Genomic DNA, 16,500 nt, shown 5'->3' on the forward strand with positions numbered 1-16,500 from the left:
CGCACGACTGACGCCTCGCCCGATCCTCAAGCTTGTCGGCTGCCACAACGAAGCAAACTTCCAACCCCCAACCATGGCTATGAGGACCTGACATCATGCAGCACCTTTGTCTGTGATCTTGACTGCGGCTGCGGGATTGTAGCAGCTTTTTCGATGTCACGGGATCTTACCTCGCGGCGGTTCGCGCGTTGCTGCCCAAGACGAGGCGGTTCCTGCGCAGACGAGTCTTGCCCCTGGCCGATGAACCATTGCTGTACCAGTTGTGAGCTGTTCCGCCGATGTCTGGTGCTGCAAGCGTGCCACAACTATACGGCATCCACCGTTAGCCACCATTGGCAATGACACTCTATCAACCCTCGCCTGGCGCTCGACGAGATAGTCTCACCCTCCCACAGCTAGTCCTGGTAATGTACCAGAGCTACTTGAGAGCTGCCTCGATCGGCATGATAGCGCGTGGCGCTGTTGATGAGTTGCCATTGGCATTGTTCATCCAGGGTTGATAATGCCTCTTACCTGGGTCCGGCACACTCACAGGAGGGCGGAACAGCTAATATAGACGTAGGTCACACACCGCTTCGGAAGAAACTCTATAGTAGCGGTCTAAGACCGATACCAAGTACTGCGAAGGCCAATCCTGTTTTGGTCATGTTACACATACTGTGATATCTCATGATCGGAGCCAATCGCCTCACTTTGACCTGGTGCTGAAAAACGACCAATCGCGCATTAGGCGTCAAAGTATCCCGAGGAACCGATTTCCACGCAGAGGACCCATGAATTCACCGCGTTCGCCGGGATTCGTTCTATTGTCTCGTCGGTACTCGGACGCGGCAAACAGACTCTTGAGTCAAATGCCGCCGAGATGGGCAAGAATGCAAATGATCCTGGTCACAACAGGTTTGATGACGAACTGGTGACCTCCGAAGCCGGCCCATCGTATGCATATCTATTCTGATACCACTCCGGACTCCAGCAGCCGTATCAATGGCTTTTTTGCGACATTAGCAGCACTGCTGCATCTGGCCGTACTGGGCCAAGTCTTCTAGTTGCAGGCCCCATCGAGGCTTCCTCATCGCTGCTTAGATTATCGTCTGACGCTACGCACAATTAGCTGCAGAGGTGTGTGCAGAACTACCACAATTCCGTGTTCTGTAGTCGACATCGAAGCCCTGAAAGGACGGTCAACAGCGTTCTATGAAGGGGTTGATTTGACCTGCCCACGATCGAGCATCACTGCCCTTCAATTGACGGTCTCCAATCACGCGAGAAGTTGGTGTTGCAGAGGTGAGGTGCTGACTGGAACGTGTTGCATGCCGATTTCAACGTTCTGCTCAAGCCGCGGTCTTGCCATGGGAAGCATACAGGGCTCATCGTGCTTACCGTGTGAGAGCCAGTGCAAGCCTTTGTCCATTGACATGGCCACGCTCCTTCCGTGTCTGCCATGTGCTCTTCCTTTTCTTGTTTCGCTCAATTATTGAGAGTGACCTGACACCTGGTCTTGAGTCCTGGGCTTAGTAGGTCTCAAACTCACTCGGACTATTCATCGCTCCACGGAACCATTCCTACTGATGCATTGCATCTTAAGACCTCAAACCCTATACCACCGTCGAAACTCTGGCAACACTCGTGAAAACCCAGCAGCATGGAGGACCACAGCCTGACAGCCCCGATCCCGGGCGCCGTGTATCCTGGTATGAGCCTGGCTTGGGAGATGATCCATACTCTGCGGAAGATGGCACAACACCTGGCTTTGGCTCTTTTGCTTTGGATGCGTTTTCTTATGCTACCATTGGCATATGTATGCTGCCACCTTTCAACTCCTGACACCAATGTACATATGCCAGATCTGCGGACCTACATGATGCGATCGGCTCAGTTCCTGGCGAGACATATCCCACAACCGATTAAAGAGAGCGAAACTGTAGTAAGATGGGCAGCAAGGCTTCGCAAGACCTGGGACACCATATTGAAGTTTGGCCGCATCGTCGTGGCTCTCTACGAGCTGGGGCGTCTGCTCGATGAGAATCCTGATCTGCTTAGATCGAGACGAAGCTCAGCTGAAGGCAGGTATTACGAAAGCACAGGTATAGGGTCAATCAGCACGATCACCAGTGAGCCCACGCATAATGCCACGGCGTCTCAAGTGTACCATGCAGCCCTGTTAGATGACAACAAAACGCTTGATGATCTACTTGCTGGCTTTCTCAAGCATCCGGAACCGGCTTCGACAGAAGACCGCCGCCAGTCTACGGTCAGCACCCCGGTGAATCATCAGAGAGGCGAAGAGCACGGTCGATACCGAAACTCCAGTATTCAGACAACACCGGAGCGCATGTTCACTCCACTGGGCGTACACAGAGCAGGGAATGAACAGGAAGCAGAAGCCGAGACAAGGACCTCTTTAGCAATTGGGCCGGACATGGCTAACAGGAAAGTCTCGGCTCGAGCTATGACGGTTTCTCCGACACTCACCTTGCCCACAAGCCTCTCAACCCTCGACGTTGCGTCTATGGTTCAGGAGTCATCCAGACTAGCGGAGGACGATGAGCTGAGTGTTAGCCCTCGGAGGGCTCCATCTGTTCTTGAAGGGTGCCCTACAGAGGTTGTAAGACAAGCACGATCACAGTCACGCATTCCACGGCGAAGAACTAGTCCTCCCGAATCGCAATCTGCAACGGAAACTCGGCACGAGAAGCGTCAGTCGACAAGTTCTAGCAATCCAGCCACGCCTAGTCGAAGGAACAAGTTGCAGCGAAGAGTGAGAACACCAAGAACGTAGGGTCAGCTTCTGCATTGACGGGACAGTAACAGAGGGGGTTGGAAGGCTATTATTCGTACCCGCAATGTCTGTTGTGCATGACAGTCCCGCCACATCCACACCACGATAGGTTCTAAGTTTACCTCCTTGTCGGTAGCTTTTCAACAAGGGCGCATTGCTAGATGTATGCTTTAACAGCAAGTGCTTTCCCGCATTTCTAAGGTCTGCACATCATTCTGCCAGTTGCATGCTTCCCTCCGCCTCGATATCAGCAACGCTGTTGCTGTGACCGCGGTCATTCGCGCCCATGGGTATCATTCGCCGATCCGGCACAATCTTCAATCAACTTCGTCCACAATATTTCGCACAGCTTCCGGCTCCTTGCCTTTGGGTTTGTCAACCTCCTCCACCACAATGGCCTCGCCCGGCTCACCTTCACCCTGCGCCTTCCTTCTCCGCTCCTCTTCTTCTAGTTGTTTCAGCTTGGCTTGGCCCTCCTCATTCGTTGCGTCGATGACGCCCTCCTGAAGGCTGAGCATGCCGCCGTTGCTGAGTTTTTCGACCACGTCCTCGCCCTCCTCCACGCTCATCTTGCCCAGCACCTCGTTGACCTTGTCGAGGCTGCCGGACTCCAGGGCTCGCTGCAGGCCCGGCGGGAAAGACTCGAAGATTTTGCGCGCCTCGATCTCGACCTCCTCTTCGCTGTTGGGTTGTGGGATGTTGATGTGAATCTCGGTGCCGGGCTCCACAGCGTGCAGCTGGATCTGCTCGACACCCTCTCCGTTATCGCCTACGGCTTCTTCCTTGACCAGCTCGGCGGCGCGCGATTTTATGCGTGCGTACGTCTCGGCAACGTCCTTGTTGAAGACGTCTTGGGCTTGATGGCCTTTGGTTGTGATGCGCTTGAAGAACAGCGCCACGCCATCTTTGCCAAGCTGTCGGCAATACTGCAGTAGCAAGCCGTGGTGCACGCAGGTTCGGGCGTACGTGTCTTTTCCTTTCATCTGGGCATTAAAGGCTTCCACCAAGAGAGCATCTTGTGTCGACTCGGCAACAACGTCCGGGTGCTGTGATATGAATTGTAAAAGTGTGCGGTAGTCGTTCAGCTTGATTTTGGCGAACTGTTTCCCTTCTGGGGTGAGCTTGATTGAGGCTGGATCTTCCTCATCATCCCCTCCTTCGTGCTCTCCAATAAGACTGTCGTCTTCAACGTCAGCTTCCGCGCCCGACGAGATAGCGCTGTCTTCCCTCTGAATCGCGTCGCGGTGTGAAGTGCTCAGCCCTGAGGCAGCGGCAGAGGAAGGCTTGTTGAGCAGCTCGGTTGTGGTTTTACTGGTCTTCGGTTTGGACTGACTTGATGTGGAAGTTGAGGGACTGTTTTTTGAAACGTGCGAGCTGTTGAATCCGTCATGAATCGACTCGCTCGTGATCTTGGCCTTCTCTTCCTTCTCCAGTTCGGCCAGCTTTCTGAGCAACTGCTGCTGCAGATTCTGCACCTTTGTCAAGTGGCCATACACGCCATCGACATAGTCCTTGTACCGCTCTGGAGATTTCTTCTCGTCCACCTCCTTCTTGACTTGATCAACCAGACTGCCCATCATCTTAGAGTATTTCGGCTGGGGCTCTTTCTGGTGGGCATGAACACCTGGTGGCGGTTTCGGTGGATCATCTTTGGCAGGATCTCCGGCACTTTCTATCAGGGCTTGAAAGACCAGTTGATCCGGATCCGTCTTCGTCGTATCAGATTCGTGCTTCTTCAGTGCGTCCAGCAGGCCGTTGATGCGCTCGAGAAGGCCATCGTTAATTATTCGCTCGTACTTGAGAGTCTCGATCTCTTGCTTCCGCTCATATCGCTGCTGGTGTATTTGATTTTGCTTAGCCCGAATGAACGACCGCTTATCTACGTTGGGGTGGACTTCGATGTCAGAGTCGTCCGACAACTCCAGAGCATCCCACTTGGAGTAGTCCACAGGCATCGTGTACAGCGGCGAGGAATGCTGCTTCTGAGTCTTGAAATGGATAGCTTGTCCAGTTGCGAATGGACTAGAATAATACGCAGTGGTAGCAACGGAGGTACGATCGGCGACGATTCTGAGAGGGCGCGTGCTACCTCGTCCACGTTATTTCTTTCCAAAAGACGATGCTTCTAGAAGTCCCCCGCGCCTCCGGAGATAATATCAGTTAGATCCGGGCTCTGAAAGCTCAGTGCCTTCTGGCACGACTCAGGCAGCCAAAGCTTTGAGCACAGCCGTGACTCAAATCATCTTTCTCGCGACCGCACCTTAAGAAGCACATACGAGCGCTCGCCCGCCGCAGCTCAACTGCAACTACAAGGACCCAACCCACGAAGCGAGCAGTCGCTTATTGCAGCCTCTTCTTACAACTTATAGCGGCCCAATGTCATGACCAGACGTCTCCGTGCAGCACGCTGCATTACTCAACGACATACCCCCGAGGCATTGTGGATTACCGATGATGTACTGGCAGACACCTTCAGGCGCTTCGCCAGCCTTTCCGTACGACATGGCAGTCATGTACCAGGTCCTCTGGAGGCGCGCAAACGGGCAGCGAAGAGGAAGAACACCAGTCTTGCCCACATTGGACCCTCCCCTCCTATAGACTCGACCTTATTGTTCGCAAAGAAGTCAGAGTCGGGTTGGTGGAAAGCTACACCTGTCGAGTCTACACCTGTCGACAGTGCAATCAACACCACTCGCATACTGCCTTCATGGCTCACAGAGCCCTCAGACTATGGAGAGACGATCTCTTTGGAAACTGTACCAGAAGCGCCAGATTTCGAGAGTGACCTCGCCTGCTGTGAGTCTGTGGCCGACCTGAGGTCCGTCATAAGGAGTCATGGCCTCAATCTACGTTACGCACCGGAGCAAACCGAGCAAATCTATAGACATGTTGTGAGCAGACAATGGCCAGCGACCACGCTCATGGAATACTTTGCCGAACCCGGTCTCCATCCTTCAGGGTGTCAGAATCACGTCAAATTCGTTCAAAGGCTTGCACGCGAATACCAGGATTCCCATTTTGAGCTTCACAAGCTGTCGCCAGACTGGGACCTGGTCCTCAACGGTATGTGCAGAGCCGTGAAACTCGGGCTGTTATCAGCAATCGAATGGGCAAAAGTGGTAGATGCGGTCGTATCAATCGAGCTCTCGTTATACCGCCAGGGTCAGCATCATCCGTTCTTACACCGAACGCTCGGCTCGGCATCCAACTCTATCATGGCACTCCTGGACAGCTTCGAACAAAGCCATGTGCTTTCCTTCAAAGACATTGATCATATGTGGTTCAAGCGTCTCTCGAAAACCGTAATGCAAGCCGAAGACACCCTCACCACTGTTCGAGTCATCTGGCGGTTGCGCCGTGCGCGTCGACCACACGGATCCCCATCGGTCGCCGACGCACTGGTCAGGTGTTTGACCCACTACTCCGCGGAGCGCGACCCCGAAGCTATTGCCACGTTTCTGTTGGAGCTCCCTCGTACTGTGATGCTCATGTCGATAACGAGGGTAAGCGAGATTTTGAGCTTTGGCATCGTCCAGGGTTCACACGACGCGTCGCTCTTCACCACCTGGAAAAGCATTTTGCGGTCCCTAAATGGTAGTGACCGTAAACGCTTCACCATTTCTACCTCCGACCTCTCTATAATGCGCGGATCTAGTGGCGACACGTCACTGGGTCGACCTCAGCTTGAAATACTCCTTTTGTGGAATCTTCGGCAATTACTAGGGGAGGAGGAATGCCATGAGCAACTGAAACATTTCGATTTGCATCCTGTCGTCAGCCGAATCTTCGATAACCGATGGACAGGAACTCTCTCGGACTTGCATTGTCAAATCGTGTTGAACGTGCAGTCCCTCCCATTACCGGACAAGGAGAGTTTTCTTGCTAGTCTTTCACGTCTGTTCAAAGACAGGGAGATGGCTTCGAGCAGAAGCCAGCAAGAAAATCATACTCAGCCAGACCTTGGTCCAGCGACGCTTCTGAAAGCAGATCTGGCGCGGCTTGTTGATCGCGCGATCCATAACCACCCTCATTACCTTTCTCAGAAATGCCTTGCCGAAGAAGTCGAAAAGGTCACCTATGATATGGACGGTTTCAAACGATTGCTTCGGCATCTGGTAGCGCAAGATGCGGACAGTTTTCGCGTTGTTAGGCCCATTTTACAGAGCAGTATCGCCTTCAAGACAGCACTAAGCCATGCCTGGCCACAGAGACTCGATTGGCAGCAACGCCGGGATATGGGCATAGCAATGAGCACTGTCACGGATGTGACCCAACACTTGAATAAGCCAGAACCGTTCCTAGATCCGGAGCAGGTGTTGGACGTCGTACATCAGCTGGCAATATCCTTTGCCACATCTCCAGCCATCAGCCCCCGCCAGTCGCTCAGGCAAGTCTACTGGTGCTACCGTTACCTGATGCGTTACGGCGCCCCGATCCAACCGCCCATGACTCGAGCGTTGTGGCACGCTGGCGTCACACGCTACGACTGGACAGGGCCTGGCGACATCCAGCTCTTCTGGATTCTTGATAAGGTGCGAAAGGTCGAGGGAGAGGAAGTCGCGCAACAGCTCATGCGCAGCATCAGCTTTCGCCAGTGGAGATCTGTTGCACTCCAGCAGCTTGCTCGCGGTATCCCAGATTTCCAGCCTGACATGCTTGTCAGATTCAACGAGGGCATGGCTCTCCTCAATGTTACGGATCCGAAGGAGGTCGAGGCTGCCGACCGAGCGCAGGTCATCAGTGCGCGTATTGCGGAGATGATGGAGCGGGTGTTTGCACGGAAGGAGGCCAAACGAGTGAAGAACGGTGAGCTTGCGCAGTTGTCGTCTGCTTCTTGAATGTGAAGTGCCAGAACCTCCACATGTGCACGAGATATGTACAGCCCAGCCCTCGATGTAGCATCTGATGTGGCGAGGCCCAGAGTTGTGAAGTAGAGGCGCGCCGAGAGGCATGACTTTAGAGTAGAAAATAAGTATGAATATGCTACGAGCTCTTCCAAACTGCTGAGCTCGTACAGCTTCTGAGGGTCAACTAGTCTTCCTGCATGAGTTGCCTCGTTGTATTGCGCTAGATCAGCGTATTTATGCACAACTGGGCAACGTCAATCGTGGCGGATGACCGAAGGGCAGATGGCGACGCGGCAAAGCGTCCGTATCAATGCAGATTCACGCACATAAACGCAATCATCTACACGTTGAGAGAAATGATGAGAACATTTGGATGTTTTCTACCGACTAGCCTTCCATGAATCTGGTGCGCCAGTGCGCCTAGGACCGTATGCATTTCCTTTACCCTTTCTCATCCATGCTTCCCACTAAGGTGGTTCATATCTGACGAACGAGTTGGAGCGGTGGACGAATCGTGTGGAATTGCGCTATGCGGAGCGATTTTGTTCGCCGTTCCAGCTCTGGAGCGCCAGTTTGGCCACTGGGTAGACATACAATTCGATTTCCCCATTTCGCCTCGATGCTCGGCACCGATTACGACTCGTCAACGTCCATCTTTTCGACGACTACCACACTGTCGCTGTCACTGGTGCTCCCACTGCGCAGCTCATGCACTGTGACATACCGGCCAAGATCTTCCTTTGTGATAACCTTCTCCTTCAGCCAAGCTGTGGTGCCGACCTTGAACTTGTAGTCCCGCTCCTTTTGTGCGCGCTGATTGGGAGTGATATAGTTCCGCAGCAGCTGCGTCGGCTTGTCCTTCTCAATCACGCAAACATCAACGTTCGAGCCAGAACCCAGATCGTTCCAGATACCAGCTTCAATCGCCTGGGCGCACAACTTGACAGCCTCGTCACGGGTAAGTCTGGGTTTCCACGTGGACTCAAATACGGACATGGCGGCCAATGAGCCGGAGCCCATGGTTACATATGGTAGCTTGTCGGTAGAACCGTGCGCGTGTACCGTAAAGAGATGTGCTCCTGTAGGATCCACTCCAGCGACAACCAGATATGCACCAATATGGCCTTGATATCGGAACAGGTGCTGCTTCAGCAATGTCATGACGGTCACGACGCGAGGGGCGCGGCCAGTAGAGAGGGAATGTAGCTCGAGGTTCGAAGAGGTGATGGCGGTAGTGAACTCGGTGTCAGCGGCGGTACCGGCGCCCGCGCACCAGATGGAGGGGGAGATATAGTGCAACTTTTCGCAGTTTTTGTCGGCGACGATGGGACCGGAGGTGGCGCGCGTATCGGCTGCTATCTGAGAGGGACGAATGTCAGTGCTGAAAGTGTAGCGTAGGGGAGCAAACATACCACCACGCCGCCATCGTATATGCAGCCTACGATGGTAGTACCAGTAGATGTGGCTTTAGGGAGAGGAACACCACGGGCATGGAGAGCCGTATTGCGGTTGTAGTTGGTGAAGTCGAAGCCGGGCATTGTTACGGAGAGCAGGCTTGAGAGCCACGGAGTCGGAGAGGAAGTAACCCGGTTTCGCTGATCTTGATGGGCTGTGAAATACGCCTTGAAGACAAGCCTTGCGATGAGAAGAGGAGTCTAACAACTTTGAATCGACTGTTGGTGTGTGGTGTGGTTCATTACGAAGCTCAATGAATGCCTGCAGGTCCGCAGGCACCGTGAACGCGCTTCCCGCAAACCTTGGCAATTTTAGCCTAGACTTTCCTCACTTATTGATACCGTGAGTAGAGATGCTTGTGAGATCTAAGAACCACTCATACTACGATGATTACACTGACTCGCCCGTATCAACGCTATTGCTTGCCCTGACTCCTCCTCTTGTATGGCACACGATGCCAGCCATTGGTCAGGTTGCCTCGAAAGTTGTAATGAGCTTCGTAGGACTCCGGCTGCACATTGTTTGAATCGTCAACAGCCTTGACGACGAATTGTCTCCCCGCCAGACGTTTGGGCACAATATATCGCCAGCGCGTCCACGCCCAAGATTTGGTGCCCTCAGCTTCGTCGGGAAGCAGGTCCGCTTGATTCCAAGATCGTCCGTCGTCAGCACTCACATCTACTCGTACAATTCTTCGGCCTCCGCCAGATAAGGCATAACCCTCGACTTGAACCGAGTCTTCCTCGAGGCCATACACTTGCAGAAGCTTATTGTCTGCAGATACATCACGTAAAGTGACGATGGCGCTCTGAACCGGAACCTCTTGGATGGCTGGGGCACTGTCCCAGTCCACATCGCTGCCACCCTGGTTCGGACCAAAACATTTGTAGTCGCGCTGTTGCCACTGCGATTGGCATTCGATCTCCGATAGCACGATTTTGCTCAGCCATTTGACGCTCCTCGCCGCAACGTGGCCGGGGACTAGCACTCTGAGAGGATGCCCGTGGTCTCGAGGTAAAGGCTCCCCATTCATGGTATGCACTAAAAGCACATCTCCGTACCGGTCCAATGCTTTCTCGACTGGAATTGAAGCTCCGTATGCTTCTGCGCCGTAAAATTGGACGTGCTTCGTCTCGCTTTCTTCGACATCATCGTCTGTGAAACCAGCATGCGCAAGAACCTCTCGCAAGCGAACTCCAGTCCATGTTGCATTAGACAAGCCGCCGATGTCCCATTGCAGGCCTTGAGCATAGCGTGCCTCCTCGCTCATGTGCCTGCGGCGATTGCCTGAACATTGTAGCGTAGCAGTGATCTGGACAGGCTTAAACTTGGCCCTCAAATCTTGCATGGTGTATGTTTTTTCCTCGCCGTCAGGAAGCTCAATCTTCAGAGTGAATGTTTCCTCGTCTACTGCTGGAACCCACAGGTGGTTTCTCACATAGAATGCTTTGTTGGGGGTGATGTAAGTCTTCAGGCTCTCCAAGGCTGCTTCGGCATTACACGGCCTCTCGGTATGGACGATCAGAGAAGGATCTCTGGTCGGATCAGTCACGAAGGGATCTTCAATATCATCAACGGGTACTTTGCCATCCACGAGATCCTGATGGTCCAACTCGCCGATGTAATACTGTTCCAGAACATCATACACATCCTGCTTTTTGTGTATAGAAAAGATGTCCCAGTACTGGTCAATAACCCCACCAACAGCGCGGAGAATAACCTCCCCTCCTGGATGGTTGGGGATCCAGTCGGTGATATCGTATACACTGGTCCCTTTGACGACCCATCGACGCTCAGCCTTCGCCCCATGCTCCCGAACCTCGGACAGGCGAATTGTCCGCCCCGGCGGTGAAGCAGCTTCTGCTTCAACATGTCTGCGACTTTGGAACAAAGCGGTGCTCGCAGCGATTCCAGCTGCTGCTACGCAAGCCAAGAATGAACCCAATCGTGGTTCCGCGCGCTTATCCTGGGGCCGAAATGAGAGCTTGGAGACGTACCGCAGCGGGAGCAGAGGCCGGCGGCAAGAGAGTCCAATAGATCTCGACACGACATGTCGGTACGACTGCTTCATCATGATTTAAGAGTTCATAGCGAGCACATCTAACAAAGGGTTCAGCGACTCCGTGGAAAGAGTCTTTGCTAGCTTCGAGGCAGCGTTGATGGACGCGATTTGGGTATAGGAATTCGTTGAGTTTAGCTTTACATAGTCTCCAGCATGGCGATGTCGATGCCTCCCCGATGGCTTGCTGGAGCGAGCGGTATGAGCATTGAAGCAAGTGAGTTGAAGCAGCCGAGGGCAGCCGCGACAATATTGCTGTATCAACACAGCCTTATGCAGCCTTGCCACCGCGCTATGGAACTTCTCCGCGTCAACTGAAGCGTAGCAAACATTACTTCTAGACTCTAGTCCACTCCATGCTGATGCCTGGTTGTGTCCTGCTCATGTGTCTGCCTGGACCTTCCTCAACCTCAATGACTCGTCGTCAAGATTCCTGACCAACACCGCCCCCTCTTCTGGCGAAACAGCGCCTTTCACTCATTTACAACGCCTGCAACGACGCGCTTCACACATGCGCAGCATTCATCCTCCTCTACAACATCTTCACCTAGTTCCTCCGAGAAGCGCAAGTCACTCTCAACAGAAATCCCTCGGCTGAGGATGGCATTCAGCCACTCTACTACAGTGCAAAATGTTGGCGCAGAGTCGGTAGCGAAGGAAGGCAAAGAGTTCTTAGAAATTCTAACCGACGAGCTAGGGCTGCCGGGTGTTAATGGCGACGTCAAGCTGAGGCTGCTCTCTCGGCCGTGGCCAGCGGACAACTTGCCGCCTACGACAGCGTCTCTACTCGGAGTAGCCTCTCAAAAAGGTCTGGTTGCGGCTGCCGGTCCGGATGAGCTGGTGATCACATCCACCGACAAGATTCGTAGCCACTTTCTTGACACCTTCGACAAGTCCAAGAACGAATCTCCAATTCGTGATTTCGAGCCCAACACTCGAATATCACGATCAAGGCTCGCACATGTGGCTTTCACTGCTGATGAGAACATTCTCCTCGTGTCGGCTCAAGAGGGCGGAGGCATCGATGCATACAGGGTACAGGATCTCGATAATGCGCAAGCGACGCCAGCGTTGCAAATCTCGACAGAAGGGAAAGCTTTACGAGCCCTTATCCCCAATCCTGCACCCGATGCGAGCGCATTGGTCGCCGCAGTAACCACGGACGGGGAATTGTTGCTTGCTGATCTGAGGGAAGGTGCCATCCGCCCGGGGACAAAAGGTCCCGTATTGCAAGACCGTGTCAGCTGCGTCTCATGGAGCAACAAGGGCAAGCAAATTGTTGCAGGGTTGGCTGATGGCTCTGCCGTGCAGCTGAAGCCAGATGGGTCAACAGTCGCAGTCATTCCGAGGGCCACCTCCAGCGCCGACGGAAGCTTCGTCACCGCCATCTCCTGGCTACAAAACGATACCTTTCTCATAATCTACTCGCCGCAGGGTACAGAAGGTCCAGCGCCACCCACCGAATTCTTCATCGTAGATCGAGAGCCGAAGACTGCGAATTTCACCTACAACAAGCTTCCAGAAGCGGTCGCTCTTTTTGGAAAGGATCGCTTGCCCACTCACTTCTACCTGAATCGCTTGCGAGATTTCCCTCCTCATCTCAAAGAACTGATCGTTGTATCTGCAACCAGCAGTGGCGATGTCGGACTAATATCCAAATCCGACAAGCCGTTGTCTCACGACAATGTGAGCCCGAACGATTATTCCATGACTGCGATCGCCGACGACAGCCGGCGGGCTGCACTTCCCCTGTCCGTTGAGCAGTCAGACACATCTCCCATAGGCATGGCTCTTGATCTATCAAGCAAAGAACCTGTCATGAACCCAATACCAACCGAGATCGATATCATTGAGTCACCCAATCCAGTACCTCAGCTGCTCGTACTCAATGATGAGGGCATCCTGTCGTCATGGTGGATCGTGTATCACGACTCCGTGAAGGAGAAGACTCTTTACCCCGGCATGGATGAGTCTGCTCCAGTTGCTCAAAGCACTGCTTCCCCGCCTCCCACGGCTACTTCTCAATCGCAGGCTCAAGCGAACCGGCCCGCGAGCACATTTGCAGCTCCGGCTTCTACATTCGGGCAACCCAGCTTTGGAACCACGCCAGCTGCCACGAAACCGACGGCTACAGGCTTTGGCACAGGCACTGGGTTTGGATCTTCTTCGGGAAACGTCAATGGCGGTGCTGCCGAGAGTTCGTTCGGGAAGCCGTCAACCATCGGTGGTGGAAGCTCGTCTTGGACCTCTACCGGCTTTGGCAGCGCTTCCAACAGTCAAGGTGGAGCATCAGGGTTCGGTCAGCCAGCATTTGGCTCAGCATCTACCATTGCTGGCGGTAGTAGTTCGGGTTTTGGAGCCCCAAGCGCGCTTGGAAAGCCTGCATTCGGTCACGCAGCCGGCGCGCCTGCTTTTGGTAATTCTGGCTTTGGCACCAAGGCTGCTGGATTCGGAACAGCTCCTACATCGTCAAGCCCGTTCGGTGGTGCGAGTGGCTCCGGCACCTCAGGGTTTGCATCCTTCTCAAAGGCCGGAGGCTTTGGTACGCTCCGTGCAAAGGAGGCCGAGAAGCCAGCCAGCCCTTTCGGCCAGGCCTCTGGAGGTGGCTTTGGTGGTTTTGGGGGGCAAAAGGATGAAAAGACGAGCAGTCCTTTTGCCCAGACATCTAGCAATAACGGTTCGGCCTTCGGCAAGCCCACAACGTTTGCGAGCGGCTCAAGCGGTGCATTCGGAGGCTTTGGAGGCGCGGTCTCCCAATCTGCAACCCAGTCATTTGGCAAAGCAGGAGGTTTCACGCTTGGCTCCTCGTTCAAGGGCGATGGCTCGGCCAAAGATGATCTGCCGAAACCTACGAACGCTGGAGGCGGCTTCGGCTTCGGCAGTAGCCTGGATGACATGCTGGGTGACTCCCAAAAGGTGACATCGCCCACACATGACAAGGAGGAAGAGATGTCCGAGGGTATCGCCAGTGACAAGTCGGAACCACCGGCGGAGAAGCCATCCACGACACTGCCATCCTTTGGGCAGAGAGAGCCGCCAAAGACCCTGGTCACGCCACCCTCAAGTATTGGCCAGCCCAAAGCCACTCCAGCCCCGCCTGTGTCGAATCTCTTTGGGGCGCCGACTACTCAAAGTACGACCCCACAGCCTCCTCCTCCATCGTCCACAGGCTGGAGCTTCGGTAACGTGCCGTCAACGACTCCCAAGGAACCCCCAACGGCCCCACCCTCAACAACTCCTAAAGAAACACCCGCTCCTCAGTCCATCTTTGGTCAAAAGCCACATTCAGGGCCAGTGCCCTTCAATGCCAACAAGGAGAAAGTGGACGGAGTAACTGCAATCAAACAGGAAGAAGCTAGTGATGACGAGTCGGTTGACTTGAACCAGATTCCCCAGGCTCCCCTCCCGCCGGATACGGTTTCTAAACCACGGTATGTCTCCGGCGACACTTCGGCTTCCTCATCTAACTCTAGAAGCACTCAAAGCACTGATGATGCTCCTCTCCCTCCGCCATGGGTCCCTGCGAATAAGTCTACCAATGAGCCGCCCGAACTTCCAAGCGAAGAAGAGGATGAACTGTCTGGCTTTGAAGGTAGTGAAGAAGATGGCGAAGAAAATGCCAGCAGTGCTGATGAACAACAAGGTGAAGAGCAGAGTGACCAGTTGCAGACCTCGCCCGAGAGTTCGTTCAAGGGCGGAGAACACAGTACTGAGGCTAGCCCAACTGGTGGCGTCTTTACCAAGGTTACAAACGTACCGCAGAAGCCACGACCGCTGTTCGGCGAGGTTGGAACGACAGGGCCAATATTACCTCCCCCCAAGCCACAGCAGAGTCCGCGATCACCGAGCCCAGTACGCCAACTTCTCTCGGCGGACAGACTTAACTCTGAGGCAGCTCGGTCCGTAAGTGCTCCGGCACATCCTCGATCAGTTATCGACCAGCGTAAGAACGAGTACCTACAGTCCGGTCTCGCGAGGCAGTCTGCAGAAGCTCAACAACAGGAGTTGGCGAGGCAGAAACAGCAACAGGAACAGCTGGCTCGAAACAGACAACAGGCTGAAAAATTGCAGCTTCAAGAGTTGAAAGATGACGAAGACGAGCAACTGCGGAATGAGTTGCAAGCCCCCATCCAAGCAGCTGAAACTCTTGACGATTTCCTGACTTACCAGGCGAAGGCTCCAGAAGAGGGCGCCAAATCAGGTGTACCGGCGCAGATCGAGAGACTCTACCGAGACATCAATTCCATGGTCGACACGCTTGGTATTAACTCGAGATCCCTAGCCGCGTACATGAAATATCAGCAGGAGCAAGAGCCGAGTAGCAACTGGCCCGACATACTCGAGTCGGAGACCCCTGCCGATACATTGAATGACGAGTGGTTTCTAGGTGATATTCCACGACTCCGTGAAGGGATAGCGGTGCTTGATCGGTGCGTTCAGGAGGCGCAGATCCAAGACGTTGAAGGCAAACTGCAGAGCTGCCAGAAGTTGCTCTCTGAAGACGTTACAGACCTACGCACCAAGCTCGGTTCGATCAGGAAGACCCTGAACGCCAGGACAAATCCCGACGCGACTTTGGCGGCGCCTTTGTCCGCTGAGCAAGCTTCAGTCCAGCATGATTTACGCAAATGTTCAGTGTCCGTGCAGAGCAAGCTTGTACAGGTCGAGAATGCACTTGCCGTGCTACGAGCCAAGGTTGCAGAGATTGCGCCGGCCGAGAACGGGAGAAACTCAAGTCTTTTTGGAGGATCAGGCGGCCAAAAGAAGCCGACTGTGGAGGCAGTTACCAATACTGTATTGAAGATGACGAAGATGGCGGAGCAGAAGAGCTCGGACATTGATATGCTCGAATCGCAATTGCGAAAGTTGGAAGTCAAGGGCGTGCTGACTATGTCCAGCCATGGAACACCAAATGGTACGCCCAAACAACGGCAGTCAATGAGGCCAAACACTCCAGGGAGCACGAGCAGCATCTATCACACCCCGGGCTCGAAATTCGCCGGGAGCACGAGGTCAACCCCAGGTCGCTTGGGCGTGAATGGTGGTCGGCCAGTGATATCAACAGACGACAAGGAGAAATGGCAAGCCAAAGCTCGGCGAAAGAAGGAGGTTGCGAATATGCTCAAGGCAGTCCTAGAGCAGCGAAAGGCGCCTGGCAATGTGAAGGCTTGATGGGAGATACAGATATGGTTTCACTGTATCGTCCATGCAATTGGCTTGAAGGCTACTTGTAGGATAGAACACGCATGATCCACCACCACCACCACCACCACCACCACCACTTATTGTGGCGCTTTCACGCTTCGTCCACTGCAGCTCTAGCACAATTCTATCTGCCTGTGTACGTGCCCAGGTGGCTT

At 53.9% G+C, this 16,500-nt stretch overlaps 6 protein-coding genes across 6 annotated transcripts; 3 read left to right on the forward strand and 3 right to left on the reverse strand.

Moving 5' to 3' along the window:
- Positions 1–2,165: 2,165 nt before the first annotated feature.
- Positions 2,166–2,267, forward strand: HMPREF1541_05571 (uncharacterized protein; the record flags this gene model as incomplete). Its single annotated transcript, XM_008719911.1, has 1 exon — positions 2,166–2,267. The coding sequence occupies one exon, from the start codon at positions 2,166–2,168 to the stop codon at positions 2,265–2,267; it is 102 nt and encodes a 33-aa protein (XP_008718133.1).
- Positions 2,268–3,096: 829 nt separating this feature from the next.
- HMPREF1541_05572 (uncharacterized protein) lies at positions 3,097–4,734 on the reverse strand (the record flags this gene model as incomplete). Its single annotated transcript, XM_008719912.1, has 1 exon — positions 3,097–4,734. One exon carries the CDS (start codon positions 4,732–4,734, stop codon positions 3,097–3,099), a length of 1,638 nt encoding a protein of 545 aa, XP_008718134.1.
- Positions 4,735–5,160: 426 nt separating this feature from the next.
- Positions 5,161–7,617, forward strand: HMPREF1541_05573 (uncharacterized protein; the record flags this gene model as incomplete). The annotated part of the gene is made up of 1 exon (XM_008719913.1): positions 5,161–7,617. The coding sequence occupies one exon, from the start codon at positions 5,161–5,163 to the stop codon at positions 7,615–7,617; it is 2,457 nt and encodes an 818-aa protein (XP_008718135.1).
- A 642-nt stretch (positions 7,618–8,259) lies between these two features.
- Positions 8,260–9,164, reverse strand: HMPREF1541_05574 (uncharacterized protein; the record flags this gene model as incomplete). The annotated part of the gene is made up of 2 exons (XM_008719914.1): positions 8,260–8,985; positions 9,039–9,164. The coding sequence occupies 2 exons, from the start codon at positions 9,162–9,164 to the stop codon at positions 8,260–8,262; spliced, it is 852 nt and encodes a 283-aa protein (XP_008718136.1).
- Positions 9,165–9,496: 332 nt separating this feature from the next.
- Positions 9,497–11,155, reverse strand: HMPREF1541_05575 (uncharacterized protein; the record flags this gene model as incomplete). The annotated part of the gene is made up of 1 exon (XM_008719915.1): positions 9,497–11,155. The coding sequence occupies one exon, from the start codon at positions 11,153–11,155 to the stop codon at positions 9,497–9,499; it is 1,659 nt and encodes a 552-aa protein (XP_008718137.1).
- A 585-nt stretch (positions 11,156–11,740) lies between these two features.
- Positions 11,741–16,312, forward strand: HMPREF1541_05576 (uncharacterized protein; the record flags this gene model as incomplete). Its single annotated transcript, XM_008719916.1, has 1 exon — positions 11,741–16,312. One exon carries the CDS (start codon positions 11,741–11,743, stop codon positions 16,310–16,312), a length of 4,572 nt encoding a protein of 1,523 aa, XP_008718138.1.
- Between the last annotated feature and the right edge of the window lie 188 nt (positions 16,313–16,500).

The sequence above is a fragment of the Cyphellophora europaea genome, assembly GCF_000365145.1.
Source record: "Cyphellophora europaea CBS 101466 unplaced genomic scaffold supercont1.5, whole genome shotgun sequence".
NCBI lineage: Eukaryota > Fungi > Ascomycota > Eurotiomycetes > Chaetothyriales > Cyphellophoraceae > Cyphellophora > Cyphellophora europaea.